The 20010-nt window shown below is 41.2% G+C and overlaps 1 protein-coding gene across 1 annotated transcript; it reads left to right on the top strand.

Annotated features, from left to right (window-relative positions):
• The first annotated feature begins 1906 nt into the window (after positions 1 to 1906).
• LOC142492356 (perilipin-2-like) lies at positions 1907 to 13210 on the top strand. Its single transcript, XM_075595003.1, has 9 exons — positions 1907 to 2046; positions 2389 to 2433; positions 2715 to 2910; positions 3677 to 3759; positions 4114 to 4366; positions 5584 to 5768; positions 7847 to 7981; positions 9510 to 9800; positions 12709 to 13210. Exons 2-9 carry the CDS (start codon positions 2407 to 2409, stop codon positions 12838 to 12840), a joined length of 1302 nt encoding a protein of 433 aa, XP_075451118.1. The 5' UTR covers positions 1907 to 2046; positions 2389 to 2406; the 3' UTR covers positions 12841 to 13210.
• Positions 13211 to 20010: the final 6800 nt, after the last annotated feature.

The following is a 20010-nucleotide window of genomic DNA, read 5'->3' as shown; positions in this document are numbered from 1 at the left end:
ATTCAGCACGGTGCAACCCTCATGACTCTCTCTTTCTCTCTCTCACACACACACACACACACACACACACACACACACACACACACACACACACACACACACACACACACACACACACACACACACACACACACACACCCTATCACTCTCACACTCACTCACTCACTCGCATTCACACACACTCACTCATACACTCACACACACTCACTCATACACTCACACACACTCTCACACACACCCTCTCACTCACACACTCACTCACTCTCACTCACACACATACACACACTCAATCACTCTCACACACACTCTATCTCTCCCCTCCCTCTCTCCCCCACACACTCACGCCTCTCTGCCCCCAAACACATAACCCCTCTCCCACACATAATACCCCTCTCTCCCCACACACATGTAACATATGTTCCCCCACCCTCTGATAGATTGCACTGCTACATGGTGCGATGTGGTGCATATCTGCTGGCTCACAGTTGATCTGACTCTCCTGCGGTGTTGTGGAGGAGAACAGGACAGGCTTCTGGGGCAGTAACTGATTCTTTCTCACGGTGACAGCGCCTCCATCTCTTGCAGGCCCCAGGGATGTGACAGGAGAACTTACTTCCCCTCCCCCTGATAGATTGTAGTCTCAGACAGGAAGAAATATTTGAACAGGATCACTTTATTCATACACACTGCAGATGGTCAGCATACACAGCTCACACAGTGTGTACAGGCAGTTCTTGGGGCTTCCCCCTCAGGATGTACCCTGGACCTCCACTCCAGGCCAGCCTGAAGCAGTCATTGCTCTTCCCATCCACTCCCCTAAGGGAGGGAATACAGATTGGCAGAGCCCTGCACAATTGTTGTGGGTAGACCAGCCTCTCTCAAGCAGATAGAGGTACTGATTAAATTTGGTATTGCAGCTCCTTAAGTACAAGGGAAGCAGGTACCAGGTCTGAGTCACAGATAGGACACACACAGGCCTAGTCCCACCGCCTCCCCTGTGACTCACTGAAGCTGCTGTAGGTGGGGAAAACCCATAACTCCTGGCAGCCTGTTCTTACAAGGGCTTAATGCCAGGAGGGGGCAGGTTGGTAGCCAAGGAAACCAGTCCAGGCTACACACATAATACCCCCCTCGCCCCACACACATAATACCCCCCTTCCCCCACACACATAATACCCCCCTTCCCCCACACACATAATACACTCCCTCCACACACATAATTTTTTATTTATTTTTTACCAAAAAAAAGCACGTTATTTTATTTCCTTTTTTGTTTAAAGTTTTCCCAAATGTATGATGATCCAGAACACTTACAACACTCTACAATACTCTCTTTAGGGTAAAGGGTTATCTAACTGAATTAGAAAACGTCATTAAACTCCAGTAAGCCTGACACTGCTTTTAGTTTTTTTATTCAGAAATTTACACTTTTATTCTTTACAAAAATATCTGTTATAAGCATCTCCGTTCCCCCAGTATAAAGACAACACAGACAGCACAAAAGTTCAATGGAGTCTAAGTAGCCTTTTCCCACTGTATGTTAATGTAATTAAGCTGCAGCAATAAGTCTCACACACACAGCGCCAGGATTTCTGCCCCTTAGCAGCCTTTACCCAGCACCAGGGACACACGCAGAGCTAGCTGCCCGGTGACGTCACTTCGCTATTTCCCCAGCCAGCTGATAACAGGGAAGATCTGTCAGACTCAGGAGAGAATCTCGCGGGAGCAGGGCGTGGCCTGCGGGGTATAAATACCCGCGCTCAGAGCTGTGCTGCAGTCACACAGCGCTGAACCTGTGAAACCAACTCAACTGTGGCAAGTAACACAGATCAAGAAGCTTCCTAAAGAGTGCGACAATACACTCAACAAGAGAACTTGGAGTAATGAGGCTCAAGCCTCGGTATCCAATATCACCACTGACAGATTTAATCTGTCAGTCAGAACAGAACGGTCATGTCCTGCAGTCAGTGTTCGGAGAGTGGAACGTGAACTTGTGCGGAGGAAGCGATAGTTCTGTGCTGATCTGTGTCTGCAGCGGGTACTCCGGTGAGTGGATACTTTGCTGTGTGTTTTGTTTTGTTTTACGCTTTTGATTACCACATATCCTACCTTAATTGACCTGTCTGTTTGCTATTACATGCGGCTGTGATGTACTGTAGATCATAGCTAAACTACATTTAAAAGAAAAATCCGATGACGGTGTTTTGTAGGCCTGGTAACTGATCTATGTATAAAATTTGCCATGGGTGGTTCTATAATTAGATTGACTGTACAGTATATGAAAGATCTGGGGCTCAGTACAAGTCTGCTACGGACCGTGGCTGTCGGCTACATCTCAGTAGTTGTATACACGGGACTCTTGAGACTTAAGTCTTGTTTTTGTCTTAGGATCTCACACGTGACAAGATGACTGCAGTAGTGGAGCAACAGCAGGTATGTGTATTATGTGCCTTCCTTGGGTGCAGTATTCCTTTTCATTGTCTTGCAAGTTAAATGTATTTTGTAGCTTTCTTTACCTTTTTTGGTTTATATCATTACACCAGAGTCTAGTGCGCATTTATACTGAAGAACTAGAAGACGCGAGAAAATCAGAACTACCCCAGAAAGACTGCTTGTTTTAATGAGTATTTGTACGCTCTGCACTAGTTGCATTTTAAACTGAACATCCCACTGCATGCAGCTTTGTTTCATTGTTTCCATCCTTCTGTTCCTAGAATGTGGTGGCCAGGTTGGTTAACCTGCCATTGGTGAGCTCCACCTACAATATGGTGTCTTCTGCTTATGGCAACACCAAAGACAACCATCCTTACTTAAAATCTGTATGTGATGTGGCAGAGAAGAGTGTGAAGACCATCACTTCAGTGGCCATCACCAGTGCTATGCCCATCATACAGAAACTGGAGCCTCAAAGTAAGTTCGACCTTGTTTCTACCAATTTTATTGACTCAAGAATCTGGGAATGTTGAGAATAAACTGCCAACATATTTATTCTGTATGGTGAACCTGTACTCTTGCCATGACTTTATCATATCTCTTCCTGAACAAAAATAAGGCTACTATGCTGCTTTGGGCTTCTGCAAGTTGAAGGTGATGTCCCACTTGCATGGCTTCTGTATGCACAAATTGCTAGGCTGAAAACAGAAATGTGAAATTCACAATCTGGTCCCAGTTTTAAAGAAGTTGATAAAGTGCAGTTTTCAGAACTGTATGACGCTTACTTAACACATTCAGATATTACTTTATGCTGCTGTGTAGTGAGACAGGTGCGGTGATCATTTTAGGACTCTTGGAGTTTTTGGAATGTGTAATACAGGTTTCAGACTTGCAATGTAGTTACTATTTTAAGTTCCATATTTTTAATAGCCTGCAAGCTTTTGTAAGGGGTCACTTGCTGGTGCTTGCAATGCATGGCTTAAAATTCTATTGCATAATGGCATTCTTCAATGTAATATTGCTGCCCAAATAGGGAACGAAGTTCAAGGCTGTGTCATTATTTATAGTACTTTTAGCATTTCCCAGTAACTGGCTTGGTCTGACATTTCACCTACTTTCTCTGCTAGACTCTTTTCCCCTACTTCCTTGACTACGGACTTGGCAAGTTTACTTTTGGAATGTACTGCTAATCTAGTTGTGTAATCCGTATTAGACTAAGGATTTTTTTTTTTTTTTTTTATAGTTGCAATTGCCAACAACTATGCTTGCATGGGCCTAGATAAAATTGAAAAGAGGCTGCCTATTCTGTATCAACCTAGTGATCAGGTAAGTCAATGGGGGGGAAAATATAAGACTATTTGGCCATCTTCCAATGTGACAATCATGAGCTGCAAAATGTTAATGTCTAGTGCTCTTAATATTTTCACTCCATGGTGACAGTAGCTTGTTGAGGATTAAGCCACTGCAAAAGTAGCATTCAGTTTTATAGTGCTTTATACCTGAAGTCCAGCAGCATGCTTTATCAAATAGAATGGCAATAGGGCCATTTATGACCAGTGAGGTATAGAGGTCACCTCACATGTGATCTGCTGTTGTTGCCATCTTTGTGTGTGATATATTTATATTGATCTTAATCTGCTTTATATAATTATAAAAATATATCTATTCTCATTTTTGTAGATGGTCTCCAATGCATCTGATGCAGTGGCTGGTGCCAAAGACACAGTGATGCACAGCATTACAGGGGTTGTTGATAAAACAAAAAGTGCTGTCCATGGAAGTGTGGAAATGACAAAGGCTGTTGTGAATGGCGGCATTAACACCGTCCTGGGAAGCGGTGTAGTGCAGATGGTGAGCAGCGGAGTTGATACTGCGCTGACCAAGTCTGAGACGCTGTTGGATCAATACCTGCCGCTGACGGAAGAGGAGTTGGGTAAGCACTTCCAACCTGCTTTAATTGTGTATTGTGTTTGGTTATAGACACACCTAGATCAGGGCTGTCAAACACGTGTTCCCATGCAACCTACAGCCGCTCTGCTAACAAACTGTGCTCAAACATGGGTGGAGAGCGGATACATCTGTCCCAGCACCTGGTGTTGGAAGTTGCAGTTGAGCCTCATTTTTCAGTTCTCCAACCCCACCTCCACTTTTGCTGGTCAATATTTGCATAAATACAAACACAGATGCAAGAACATAGGATTAACTACAGTTTGTGACAGAACAGAGTTTCTTCGGTCACAGTAAATATTGCTAAATGAAGAAACTTGTTTTTTTCTCACAAAAAAAAAAAGTGATTGCTATGTTTAGACTGAGATATAGATATAGATATAGATAGCATTTTAGTTTATGGGAATTCAAAATCCTTAACTTGGTGGTAAAGAACAATGAAGCTAACAATTCTCCACACTAACTACATTCTATATGCCTGATGAAACCTGACTGAAATTATGCTGTAAAAGATGTATTCTATTTTCTCTGATTTGAAATTGAGAAAAGAACCATGCTGTGGACTATCTGAGATATATATAGATCCAGCTATCACTTTAATGTTGCACCCATTTAATGAAGAGAATTTGCATTTGGAGAGTCCAGCAAGTCTAGTCTTTGGTACTCTAAAGATGCAAAGTTCTGTGTGCAGATCATGTGACCAGACAGTCACTAGAACCAATTGGTGCAGTGCTCAAAGGGGTGGCAGAGCCCGAGGAAGGGGATGGGACTTTGTAATTGGTTGCTATAGAAACAAAAATGCTTGTTGCATATCATTCGGGATTTAAAAAAAAATGCTACAAGTATTTTTTTTTTTTTTTATAGTACAGAACTGATTTAGTTGAAAAAACAAACCACACGTAGGATATCGTATGGTCTGCAGCTTTAAGAATGGCCCCCAATCTAATCTTGAGTTTGCTGGCCCTGCTCTAGCTGTTAAAGTTTGGTAATTTGTTACTCCATCTACAGAGCTGTTGCAATTTGCCTTCCTCTGGCCTGCACCAGAAGAAAAGTTTTGGGATGGGGGAAGGTTTATCTAACATAACTATATACTGAACAAGAGACAAATTGTGCAAGTAACTAAATCCAGATCTCATCGATCTCTTCTTTCTTTCTCTCCCCCCCCTTCATTAAAACATTTAAATTCAACTCTATTCATCTTAGCCAAGGAAGCCACAAATCTTGAAGGGTTTGAAGTGGGAACAGAGCAGCCCAACTACTACATCCGATTGGGGTCACTCTCTTCAAAACTTCGCAAGCGTGGCTACCAGCAAACGCTGGCTCGGGTCAAGGATGTCAAATGCAGAAGCCAGGAAGCCATTTCTCAGCTACATCATACAGTTGACCTGGTAGGTGCAAGAATTTAAGTATTTCACTCCTTTCCCAGTCAAACTAATGGTGGACTGCTGATGCAAAATATTTTCATTTTTTTTTTTTAAAGCTTTCAAATTTTTCCTTTGTACAAATGTTAGTTACAACAGCAAAACATGTCAAATCTTTATCTAGCATTAGGGATTTCCTCCAACTTGTAATGCCATTAAAGCTGCAGTTCAGTCTTTTTTTTTTTTTTTTATTCATTTTTTTTTTTTTTTACTTCAATAGTTTCATGTGGGCAATCTCTAATTACCTAAAGAACTGCATAGCTGCCGGTCAATTCGTTCTCCATATATTGATCGGCAAAATTTGGTGACATCATTAGAGAAGGGATGTTTTTCATCTGCTTCTGTCACTCCGTGAAAGCTCATGAATATTCATGAGCACTCCTGCAATGACATGTGCTAGAGGGAGGGCAGGGCTGACAAAGGGGTGTGACAGGACATGAAGGGGCAGTGCCTTAGCAAATGGTTGTTAAAATAGAATACAAGAATTTTCTTTCAAAGTTTTTTTTTTTTTTTTTTTAAACATAAAATGCTAAAAGTGTTTTTTCTTACTACAGAACTGATTTATTAAAAAACACACATGCAGGATATTGACTGAAGTGCAGCTTTAATGAGTTTAAAAGTATCCTTTTTATCTGTAGCAGGTTTTGGCCCACCTCTCAAGCAGTGCAATATCTTTGCAACATTTTCCTGTTTGTCATTTGTTGCAAATGCTCCAGCAGTTTGAGCTGTAAACTGTAACAATGGATAATGTTGCCTTCGTAATACAAGTCATCTGTCAAACAGATTCTGACGCCACATAATGCATTCCGTTGAACACATTGTCTGAAATCTGAACAGATTATCTGGCACCAATTAACATTGGGTCGGCTATCCAACGGCGGTTTGCGGGACTGATTCCGACAGATGACTAACGACCACCTGTATAAGGATACATTGTAGCTGCTGAATGACTGAAGCAGTCATCGTTAGGCACATATGGGATTTATAACTGGAGCACCAAAGGATTCCAGTTTATGTAAAAATGTAGCATTATACCTTGTCACATGCTTCACATATGTAATAGAAAGACATTGGAAAGTAGTATTGCTGCTTTAAGTTGTTGCTAGATTTCTCATGTTTCAATTTTGCCAATTTAATGGTTTGGTAGTTTGCCAGACTGGCACAAAAGTAATGTCCAGTAGAAATCTGCAACTGGTGATGTTGCTTGTCACAGCCAAGGTTGACCTGACGCCCATATTGATTTACCTGACAAATATTCTTGTGTGCAAGATTGAAGTGTCTTCACATGTAAGAGCTCTGCCAAACTTTAACACCTTTTGTAGATAATTGTACATTGTAGGGTTTTTGGCACTGTTTTTCTGATGCTGTCAATAGAGGGTATATAATGCATTGGCATTGACTATTCTCTTCAAAGGTTTGCAAGCGGACTTTGCTTGTGCAATACATTTTATGATCTTTGGAAGACCAGTGACGTGTTCTGATTACACCAGTGGCTCTGTAACCACTGGTACCACAGTTGCTGTGCACCCATGGCAATTTGTTACCCGAGAATGAGTGCTCTTATTTTGGGACTTAAACTACAAATGTCACCAGTAAGCTGCAACTTGCCTTGACCAGCAGGCTGACCCTACTCTGTAGAGCAGGGGGGGGCAAACTTTTTTCCCTGCGCCCCCCTCCCGGCAGTCCCCTCACTCCCGCGCCCCTTCCCCAACTTACCCGCGCTCCTGCGTAATGTCACGTTGCCATAGCAACAGACGTCACATGACCTCGCAGTCTCATTTTGACGCCGCGTTGCCATGGCGACGCAGGGAGGAAGCCGCCGGAGCCACGGTAAGTTAGGTTTACAGAGGCCCTGCAGCTCCCCCTGCACTTAATTTAAGTGCCTTCGGGAAGTGCGCGGGGCCTCTGTAAACCCAGCGCCCCCCCTGTCGGCAGTCTCACGCCCCCCTGGGGGTCACACCCCCCAGTTTGCGCACCGCTACTGTTGAGAACTGAACTTTGTAGCTTGTGGTTCAAAGCCTCATGTGTTATGCTTCTGTTCCTAGATCGAGTATGCAAGGAAGAACATGGACAGCGCCAACCAGAAGATCCACAATGCTCAAGAGACACTCTACAACTCATGGGTGGAATGGAAAAAAAGCACAGGACTGTCTGCTACAGATGAGGTTCAAAGTGCTGAGGTAAATCTGGTGATTCTACATTTGTACTTGACAGATGTTCAGGGGCAATGATGTACAACCCTGTTAATTCTTAGTTTTTGTTTTGTGGGGAAACCTAATATACATCAAATTCATATAAATGTTTGGCTGGCCAACCTAACTCTTGAACTTCAACTCTAAGAAGACACTGAGTTGTCAGTATGAACTTAACTGTCATGTCTCCGTAGTATCAAATACTACATTTATTGTGTAATAACCAACGCTACAAACTTTCATGAGCTAAATAGGCAAAGTATTGGCCAACTATGGCTAGCTTGGCTTGCTAGAATGCAGTCTGGTATACAGATAAATACAAAAAAGACACAGCGCACAACGCTCATAGTGCATTAAAGATATTTTTACATAAACAATACATAGGTGAGTAATGTGCGTACATCAATTGCAGTAATAACAAGCAGTTTCGGGATATGTTACCCAACGCCTCCGGAGACCGGATTAGGTGTCCTCACAGGGGTGGAAACGCTGGTCCCACTGGTGCAGGGTCCTATTGGGGTAGGTGCACAACCTCTGCTGGTTCTTGCTCCCTCGAGCACGAGTAGAACGGGAACTGCTGATCCTTGCAGTGCTTCAGCAAAGCGAATCTGGGCATCAGCTGGGCGCTGGCACTATCCTCCGTGTGGAGCACTTCCTGGTTGACGTCACCACGGGGATTCGGCGCCGTTCAGACTCGAACAACTCGCGCAGTAGGGTGCTAATAGAAGGATAGAGCACTTGTCCAGAATGTCCTACGCGTTTCGAAACCGAAGTTCATCAGTCCCTGATGAAGAAACTTCGGTTTCGAAACACGTAGGACATTCTGGACAAGTGCTCTATCCTTCTATTAGCACCCTACTGCGCGAGTTGTTCGAGTCTGAACGGCGCCGAATCCCCGTGGTGACGTCATCAACCAGGAAGTGCTCCACACGGAGGATAGTGCCAGCACCCAGCTGATGCCCAGATTCGCTTTGCTGAAGCACTGCAAGGATCAGCAGTTCCCGTTCTACTCGTGCTCGAGGGAGCAAGAACCAGCAGAGGTTGTGCACCTACCCCAATAGGACCCTGCACCAGTGGGACCAGCGTTTCCACCCCTGTGAGGACACCTAATCCGGTCTCCGGAGGCGTTGGGTAACATATCCCGAAACTGCTTGTTATTACTGCAATTGATGTACGCACATTACTCACCTATGTATTGTTTATGTAAAAATATCTTTAATGCACTATGAGCGTTGTGCGCTGTCTTTTTTGTATTTATCTGTTAGCTTTAGGGGGTCCCTGAGCCCCCCCCTCCATCGCAGCTGCAGACGCTCCATTTAAGTTAAGTTATTCAATTCACTTTTTTGTCACTATCAACCACGTCACGTTATAGTAGCTGCGCACTTTATTTCTTTTCTCACTAGTCTGGTATACAACCTTACCAATAACAGGAAATTAAATTTGTAATACAAACATCTTGGTGTACATGATGACCACAGTCCTAATTAGTGCATTATTTATTGTATTTTTTCCACAGCACATTGAATCTCGAACACTAGCAATTGCCCGGAACATGTCTCTGCAGCTTCAGACCACATGTCTCTCCCTGGTATCCAGCATGCACGGCTTGCCACAGAACATCCAAGACAAAGCTCATAGTATTAGTGCAATGGCTGGAGATATTTACCAAAACTTCCACTCTGCCTCCTCCTTCAGAGAAGTGTCTGGCAGCCTCCTGACCACCAGCAGAGGGCAGCTCCAAAAAATGAAGGCTTCTCTGGATGATGTAATGGATTATCTAGTCAACAACACACCACTAAACTGGCTGGTAGGTCCTTTTTACCCCCAGTTGGCTGGGTCTCCGCATGGTGAGCACAAATGTGAAGGGGCAGAGACAACCAGCCAGGAAGACTGAATTGAACCCTACACACAATCAAATTGTGTTGCATGTAATTTTCTTTTGTCAAGTCACTGTTCAACTTAAACATGAGTCACTGTTTACAACTCTCTTAAAACAGATTAGGTTTTTTTTTTGTAATACTAAATGCCCCTTGCATATGAATTGTAATGTGTGCCTGAAATGTTTCAAAGTACTGTTGCCCTGAAAGGCTCATGTTGGTTTCCATGTGACATTCCTTGAATCCTTATTGCCAATGCTCTGACAGAGCTTTGAGTACTTCATCTAAGCTCTGCTCTATGCTTTGTCGTTTAGAGCAGACCTTTACTGCAGCAATTCCATAAATATTGACGAGCATTCTGACCCTGATGTGATAAGTCACTAAGATTACAAGAATATGATAGTCGTGTCCTTCACCACTTCATTAAATGGTGTCATTAAAGAGCAGTTTAGAGTGTTGGTAGCAGTACAGTATGTTCAAGGCTACCTTGGTTTCCCAAGTCCTTTGAGCAGTTTCATTTTTCACTTGATCAAAGTACTCCAGTGGATACATTTACAGCCCAAGCCCTTTGCTTTGCTCTGACCTAAATGTGAGCACCTCAAAGTACTGCTAAAATATAGCATTAGTTTCCTATTATAATGGAAATATTTCTCATCAGGACTTTCAATGACTGATTTGGGCATTTGTGTATGTATAATATGGGCACATTATGGCTCTTAATGCCCACTGATCCATCTGTAATCAAGCTTTTGTCATTTCTTGTCTGCAATAAATATTTCAGCATTAATTGTCCAACTTGTTTTCATGTGGTTAGACAAAGTGTTGTCTCCGAAGCCTGGCTTGTCCTTGTACTGTATAAAGTACATGCAGAGATCCTACTTTTATTGCCTGGGTTAAGAGCATGTTTCTTCCTTCAAGATCATGCAGTGTTTCATAACAGATGCTTGTATTTGAAATGGTAGGCATGCATACACTTCTCTGCCCCCCGCCCCCCCATGTTGACCATGCATGTCTAATACTGAGGATAGGGTATTGCCAATGGGTACATTTAAATCCCAATTCATGTAATATTTATGGTTATTTAGGATCCAGAAATGGTGGGGTGTGGGTTTTTATCTTAGGGGTTTTTTTTTTTTTTTTTCTCCCCTTCCCTTGGCAAGTGCTTTAGTCATTGTTGCTAGACATTGTCTTGATATATTGCTATGGTATGGGTCCCTATTAGTGCCAAAAGGCTAACTATGTGGGGTTGCAGATTTTCGGTTGGGATTGCCAGAATTGTATACTGAACTAATACTAAAACCTGCATTTGAGGATTAACCCCTTTTATGCCAATGCAGAGATTACACAGAACATGGCAACCATAATATGCAATATTATCAAATGCTGGCTGAATTAGTTGGCCGTTCTCATTCTACAGTATGCATACTGGTTTAACATCTTCCTCTGGTCAAAGTTTCTCAAAATAGATTTTTTTTTTTCTTTAGAATATTGTGCTCAGTTTAAGGCGTCAACAAATTGGAATACATAAAATGTATGCACCGGTGCTATAAAAAAAAATTACAATACCATCCTGCGAGCCAACTTTTATTTTTTATATATATCTATCTCTCCACAATCCCATGTTGGCTGCTTTTTTTTAAAAGTTAATGCTGGTTTATGGTACAATAACATGTTGGGGGTTGGTGAATCTCTTGATCGATTACAAAATGTATCCTAAGATCATGTTAATGACCTTGAGGTTGGCATTGAGAGCAAAGTCTCCATCTTTGCTGATGCTAAATTGTGTAAGGTAGTAGAATCAGAGCAGAGTGTAATTTCTCTCCAGAAGGACTTGGAGAGACTGGAAACTTGGGCAGGTATATGGCAGATGAGGTTTAATACAGATAAATGTAAGGTTATGCATTTTGGGAAGGAAGAATAAACAGGTGACTTACAAATTAAATGGGGATAGATTGGGGGAATCCTTGATGGAGAAAGATTTTACGAGTGCTTGTAGACAGCAGACTTGGCAGTAGTGCCTAAAGTCATGCAGTATCTTGCATTAAACAGGCGATGGAAGGGAAGTAGACAATTATGCCCCTCTTATATAGCATTAGTAAGACCACACCTTGAATATGGAGAACAATTTGTCACCACCCCTTAAATAAATTATGGAACTAGAGTGCAGAGAAGAGCCACCAAATTTTAATAAAGGGAAGGACAATAACTTATGAGGAGAGGCTAGCTAAATTAGATGTATTTACATCAGAAAAGAGGTGTCTAGAGAACTATACAAATATATTCGGGACAATAGAAGGAGCTTCACAAGGATAGTACAAAAAACTTGGGGCATCCCTTTAGATTGGCGGAAAGGGGATTTCACAAGCAACAATGGAAAGGGTCATTTACAGTAAGGACAGTTAAAATGTGGAATTCATTACCCATGGCGACTGATGGCAGATACAATAGATTTGTTAAAGATGGACATTCTTTTAGAAAGGCATATACCAAATAAGTAAACATGGGAAGAATGTTCCAAGGAGTAATCAGATTGCCAATTCTTGGAGTCAGGAAGGAACTTGTTTCCCCTTGATCATTGGATGATGACACTGGGGTTTGTGTTTTTTTTTTTTTTTTTTTTCTCTCTCCCTCTTCTCTCCTTCTCTCCCCTTCCTTTGGATCAAAGTATCTGTCTAATTTTAGCATAGGTTGGACTGTTTATTTATTTATTTTGCCCCCCAACTTCCATCTACTGTAATTGTTTTAAAAAAAAAAAAAAAACCACAAACTCCCCTTCTCGTTCCCTCCCATTTGAGGAATTTTCACATCCATAGCTTGACAAGAACTTTCTTTTACCAGGTGCCTGATTTCACCATCACAGACCTGTCCTCAGATTCTGATGACATCCCAGATATTTTGGCAGTGGAGGATGAGGAAATGCAAGACTTCTCGCACCCAAATGGTCGTGTAATAAACCGGCAAACAGATTAATATGTTCCTTGGAAACGTGGTGTACAGTACATTCTTTCCATTTCTGTATTAAGTTACTTGATTTATTACTTGGAGACATGATCAGCGGTTAAATTAGCCATACATTAAGCAGTGAATGTTCAAATCATGAATGTGCCTTTTACTGTGTTTCAGCTCCATGTGAGAACTTATTCTGTATCTTACTTTTGTTTTTTTTTGTATTGATCTGACACTTGCATGATTAAATACCGGTATGTTAAGTACACAACTGCTGGTATACTTTAAATGCAGTGGACCTACATATCAAAATGCCATTCTATAATTGTGTTTTTGTTTTTAAATATGGGATTTTGACAATGTGTTGGTATAATAAAGTTTGAGTTTGGAAACATGTTTGCTTTCTCTTTCTGCCCCTTACCTATGAATGGATAATATTAATTACAACTTCTGCTCAAAAACAATCCAATTTCCAGATATGATGGTACCTGCAATGCTGAATGTACATTGTTAGCAAGCAACTCTTATCAGTTTCAAGTTAATTCAGTGGAAGGTATCGACACTTTGGAGAAATGTTGCTTAAGGCTTTTGATGGCCTAGTCTACAAAATATACTTTTAGAAGTGCTCTACTGTAGCCAAAGCTGCAATCAACAAATAGTGTACCATTCACTTTATGGACACCATTTTAAGATCACTTGTGAACACTGGGCTACAATTGCCAGGGTTGACTTAAGGCTGTTCTCATTGTGTAGGTTATTTATAAAGATGCAATCAGACAAGTGTCATGCTTTTGCCCAAATTGCAAAAAAATACATAAATAATAATTCCATATTATAAGTTTTCCTGGTGTATGTAGGTTACGTAATTTGCCTTGTGTAAACAATACATGCACATACAGATTCAGTATAATGTTCTGTCATACATGGCATCTTTGGAATTGTGAAGTTCTGGGTCTCTAGTGTACATTCCTACCCATCTGGTATCTTATTGAATCATACATTGTTCTGTAAAACATTCTTTAGAACCCTGGGATGAATGATACTTGTAATTCATACAAATACACTTTTTTTTTTTAAAGAATGTTCAAGGGCTTGTTACTTGCTGATACATGCGCACACATACAGTGGTGGCAGTTCATGTAATTCTACAATCTTAGGCAAAATGTTTGCCGTTGATTACATAGTGACATGTCTGCCTTGGCTACGGTTGAGAACATAATCAGAGGGGATAGTCAGGCGGTGCACAGCTGCCGTCAGAATATGAATCAGGAAATCCACACGCTTTACATCTAAAAGGCTATATTTAATGAGTGCATACACAAAACAGCATACTGCTACAAAAAAACTTCTTGACGCGTTTCGTCCCGCTGAGGACTTTGTCAAAAGAGTAACTGGCATTGACCCCAGTGACGCTTATATAGGGAGACTAGAATGTCTATTGGGTGGATGTAATTGAATAAGATGTGAAACACACCAGATGTATAATGAAGTAATAAGGGTCTAGGTAAAATAACCTCTAATTAACCCCCTCACAGATACTCACTAACCAGACGTCACTCAGGGCCAATCTCATGCAGTAAACATACATAAGTAACAAAAAAACAACCAAAAAAATGTTTAAAAACAATTCTTAACACTGCCGTCTAGATACAAAGATCTATCTTGCACTAAACAATAACCAGTAGTAATGTAGCAGAAACAGCAACATATATCATATAACATATATAGTAATAAGTGGACAAAATCACAATTCATATAAAGCTATTATGTTACACTATGGACTCTATATAGAATATGTAGAGTTATATCTGAAAATAATGTCACCTCTAATCTAATCACACAATAGAATACATTTATATTTAATAATAATAAATCACTCAATTATATAATAGTCTTTATAACACTAAAGATAAAAATCACATAATGATATAAATATACACCACTATAGATCTAATAAAAATTCTAAATATTTTCATATTAGCAACAACACTAACTAAAGATTAATCTATGATCATATATATAAAATTATACAAAAACCTTCAATGTATATCAAACAAAAAAGTGCTTGAGATCCCACTCTACATTAATCCCTGTGGGGTGCAATGTATTCATAGCATGTATCCAATACATCTCCCTTGTATTAAGTTTGTTAATTCTATCCCCCCCTCTAGGGTGGATACCAACGTGTTCAAGAGCTGAGAATGAAAATTTGGAAATATCTCCTAGACTACACATTGAAAAATGTCGAGACACTGGATGTAACAGATCCTTCTTTAGAATATGTCTAATGTGTTCTTGAACCCTTACTCTCACTGGTCTAATGGTGCGGCCAATATATGACATTTTACACCCACACTGTAAATGATAGATCACGTAACTAGAGTGACAATTCATAAATTTACCAATACGGTGGTTACCCTCACATGTGGGAATACTTTTTATAGCTCGAGCATATTTACAAACTGAGCACCGCCCACATGGGAAAAAACCTCTTGGTATGTTACTAAATTGTGATCTTTGTGGATTGGCATTAAATAAGCTTGGTGAGAGGTGAGAACCTAAAGTTTTAGTTTTTTTGTAGATAAACCTTGGTCCTCCCTGTACCAGGGATGCTATGTCCTTGTCTAGAGTAAGTATTTTCCAATGATTGTGAAATATATCTCTGATCGCTTTAGATTGTCTACTGTAGACTGAAATAAAGGATGGACACATGGAATCATTTTCATAATTGTATTGCCTCTTATTCTTATTAAAATTTTTAGATTTAATAATTTCTTCTCTATCAAGAGAGTCTGCATAGTCAAACGCTTTAATGATATCAATATCTTTGTATCCTCTTTCTTTAAAATTATTCGCCATTTCAAGGGAACGAGTCAAAAACATTTCATTATTCGAGCAGTCTTTTTAAACGAATAAACTGAGCCTTTGGTATACTCCTAATCAGAGCTCGAGGGTGACTAGTCGCACATAAAAGAGCGTTTTTGGACATGGGTTTTCGAAAGATATCTGTCTGTATCTTTTTATCACTATCTATAAAAAGTGTTATGTCTAGATAATCTATGTGGTGAATATTTTCTGTGTGTAAATTTTAAATTGTAATCATTAGTGTTAAGTGTATTAATAAACGTAAAGAGTGAGTCAGAATCCCCATTCCACACCAAAATAAGATCATCAATAAAGCGCTTGTAAAAGATGATGTGACTACGAAATAAATTAGAATCGTGATAAATGTGACGTGACTCCCAAAGACCCATAAAAAGATTCGCATAAGATGGCGCAAAAGAAGAACCCATAGCCGTGCCTAATTTTTGTAAATAATAACGTGAATCAAACATAAAATAGTTGTGCATTAGTAAAAAAGTGACTGATTCCAATAAAAAAGTGCTCAAAGTGACTGATAGATCTGATAAACCCAGAAAATGTTGAAGTGCATATATGCCCTGTTCGTGTGAAATGATGGAATACAGGGAAGCCACATCAAGTGTGACCCACCTGTATCCCCGCTTCCATTCCAAGTCCCTTATGGACATAATTAAATCTGAGGTATCTTTAATGTAAGATGGTAATTGATATACCAATGGTTGAAGAAACCTATCCACATACCGCGACAGCCCATCTCCCAAAGATTCAATACTCGCCACAATGGGTGGCATTGACCCCAGTGACGCTTATATAGGGAGACTAGAATGTCTATTGGGTGGATGTAATTGAATAAAATGTGAAACACACCAGATGTATAATGAAGTAATAAGGGTCTAGGTAAAATAACCTCTAATTAACCCCCTCACAGATACTCACTAACAAGACGTCACTCAGGGCCAATCTCTTGCAGTAAACATACATAAGTAACAAACAAACAACCAAAAAAATGTTTAAAAACAATTCTTAACACTGCCGTCTAGATACAAAGATCTATCTTGCACTAAACAATTACCAGTAGTAATGTAGCAGAAACAGCAACATCTATCATATAACATATATAGTAATAAGTGGACAAAATCACAATTCATATAAAGCTATTATGTTACACTATGGACTCTATATAGAATATGTAGAGTTATATCTGAAAATAATGTCACCTCTAATCTAATCACACAATAGAATACATTTATATTTAATAATAATAAATCACTCAATTATATAATAGTCTTTATAACACTAAAGATAAAAATCGCATAATGATATAAATATACACCACTATAGATCTAATAAAAATTCTAAGTTCATGTAATTCTACAATTCTTAGGCAAAATGTTTGCCGTTGATTACATAGTGACATGTCTGCCTTGGCTACGGTTGAGAACATAAGACAGTTTCTGGCAGTCAAGCTAAAATAAACAGTAGCACCTGAAACCATGTTGAGGTATTGGGAAACCACAAATCAAACTCAGTAACCTATTTTTATGATTGGGTGTATTATCTTAAACTACAGAACATCCTGTTTCTTAAAGCACAATCCCCCTTTAAAGTGACAATCCTATTGAGTTTAAAAAAAAAAAAAAAGGGGGGGGGGGTATTTTAGACTTCAGGGCCATGTTATCACTTACACTCAGTATGTAGTGATCCCATAATCCTGACTTGCCTCCTGATGTGAACAAGATAAAGTGTGTGGGCTAAGCATGCGCATTTTAAGTGAAACTTTTGTCTTTTGTCACAGAAATTGTATTTGGAATGGTGATGTATTTTAATTAAAAATCAAAACGCAATTTCAGTTGAAGTTTGACTTAGAACACGTGTTTTAGCTATTGGCACTTCTATATTTATAATAACTGAATTCCGTGTGTGTTAATCTGTGTCTTGCCCCCCTACCCCCCTCTCCTAAATCTCTTCACCCCACGGCTGTGTGTGCAGGTGCCTTCTGCCAGAGGCAGCCTCCCACGGCTGGGGGTGGGTCTGTCTGAGTGCCCTGAAGCACCCCCCACTCTGTCCCCCAGCAGAGCTATGTCCTGCTCGGTGGAGGTACGGGGACACGGGGGTGTTCGGCAGCTCCCGGGGGGAGGGCTGCGGGGACGCGGCACGCTCAACCCCTCGTTTCCCGTTACTGGACCGGAGCAGCACCCCTCCCTCTCTCATCCCCCCCGGCAGAGCAACAGTGCTCCTGGTGGAAGCTGGCAACAATGACGGCCTCTTCTGCTAGGAGTGATGTCACTTCTGTCACCACTGACTTCCGCCTCAATCAACTGCATTCACGCCGCTAAAGAAGTTACACTTCAAAAATACTTCTGTTTCATTTTGAGATTTCAGAGACTTTGAAATAATCCCTAGGCAAAAAGTAATCGTCTGATACTCTATTTCTTACTCTGTTGCATTTAAGTCAAAGTGAGAAATCTGCTTAGGAGAGCCCAAGCGAAAAACAGAGCTTCTAAACTGCATAGAGGACAGCAATTCTATAAAGTGTAGTCGGACACGAGTAAGGCCTCGTTCAGGGTGCTGGCTTCGGAGGGAGGGCGTGCTGCCGTGCGTGCTGCCGTGAGAAACAAAGTATTCAATTTGAATACTGGTTTTCAGGGTAGCAACCGCCCTGTCTCCGAAGCCCGGAGTTGAAGCTGACTACAGTTTCAATAAACGAAAATTTCGTTTTTTGGAGCTGCAGCAGCGTCACAGGGACCAAGGCAGCCAATGAAATCATTCTTCAGAATGATTTCATGACTGCAACTTGGATACTTACCCTGCCGTGTGTAACCCTGCCCCCTCCCCACCCCCTCCCCAACGCTGAAAAGTCTGCTGGGGGATAAACACAGATCGCCCAGCAAACTCCCGCACTGCCTGCCTCCCTCCCTCCCTCCCTCCGAGTCCTGCAGCTGACACCCTGAACGAGGCCTAAAGCAGTCAGTTCATTTGGAGAGATAGATACTGTACATGATTCTCAGTGAGTGGTATTCTTGTAACATCTGATGTGTGCTTCAGTAGAGAGATATAGATACATTGTGACTGTTGGGAAATACAAATCTGATTGAACAATTGCAAGACCTGGTTTGTGTGTATAAAACCTTTTCGTCACAATATCCCCAAGGAAAACAGTCTCTAATATGTCAGCAGTGCGCAAAGTGGGGGTCGCGGCACTGCAGGGGCCCCGCGCTCTTCCCCCCCAAGGCATTTTAATTAAAAGCCGGGGGATTGCGTGAGGCCCCTGCAACTCTAAACTTACCTTCACTCTGACGGTGTCAGGACTCGTGTCCATGGCAACTCTGCGTCGAATGATGCAGCGTGGTCATGTGACATGACGCGTCAAATGACGTTGCGGGTCACGTGATATCACATGACCCCCGCGAGGTGGGGGGGGGGAAGGCGCACCACCGGAGCAGAACAGGCAGAGGGGGAGCAGCAAAAAAAGTTTGCACGCCCCTGTCATAAGTAACCAAACAAACAGCATTCATTTATAAACTTGAAGGCACTCACTGAGTTTTTCTCTTGCAAAATGAACCGTGGTTGGCATGCTACAGCCAGCGGTACACAGATTTATCACAAATATAGACAGTACTAGACATATTTGGAGAACAATAGATGCCACATTACGATTTCGTGTGAGCAGTGAGCATGCGAGCCTCAGGCTACTACTCATCCACTCGTGAGTACCTTATTGAATACGACTTTTGGTTTATTACCATGTTTGCCTTAGTCTAGCCCCAGGGGAGATACATTAGGCCTGTGAGGGAGTCTGAGTGCTCCTCTAACGGGGGACGCGGACATCCCCTCAGGGTGACACTAATTGTGTTATCTTTCCTCAACCTTGGAGCATCTATGATCTGTTACTAGGAACACTCCTTTATCAAGGCTGATATCAATGTCTACAAACCTTCATACCAAGTATTTCTTATGAACACATTGTTCAAATCGCCATTTACAATATGTTATGGATTTTCTGTGTGCACACTCGAGCACTGACACAGGAGGCCAGGTGCTCTGATTTTTTCTGATATCCGTGTATTTGTATACGCAGAGCCAATTGCTTGCACCATACCTACCTTACCATTCTATATATGAATGGTTTTGACTAATATTATACTTAAGTGCTACCACGCCATTGTTCATACTTATACAGTATCTTTGCTGGGGCTAGCGGCTTGATATACTACTGCCACCATAGAGTGTATTTAGGTATACAGCCATGTATACACCTTGTACCTATTGTACTGACTGCATCCAGCGGTACACAGATTTATCACAAATATAGACAGTACTAGATATATTTGG

The sequence above is a fragment of the Ascaphus truei genome, chromosome 1 (genome assembly GCF_040206685.1).
Source record: "Ascaphus truei isolate aAscTru1 chromosome 1, aAscTru1.hap1, whole genome shotgun sequence".
Lineage (NCBI taxonomy): Eukaryota > Metazoa > Chordata > Amphibia > Anura > Ascaphidae > Ascaphus > Ascaphus truei.
Note: the sequence above shows the minus strand (reverse complement) of the source record. Positions and strands in the feature narration are given on the sequence as shown.

Bases quoted from the DNA above. Each gene is read 5' to 3' on its own strand.
- LOC142492356 (XM_075595003.1), top strand. From the start codon at position 2,407: ATGACTGCAGTAGTGGAGCAACAGCAG. The intron at 2,911-3,676 runs GTAAGTTCGACC...TTTTTTTTATAG, and splicing joins ACAGAAACTGGAGCCTCAAA to TTGCAATTGCCAACAACTAT. The intron at 3,760-4,113 runs GTAAGTCAATGG...TCATTTTTGTAG, and splicing joins TGTATCAACCTAGTGATCAG to ATGGTCTCCAATGCATCTGA.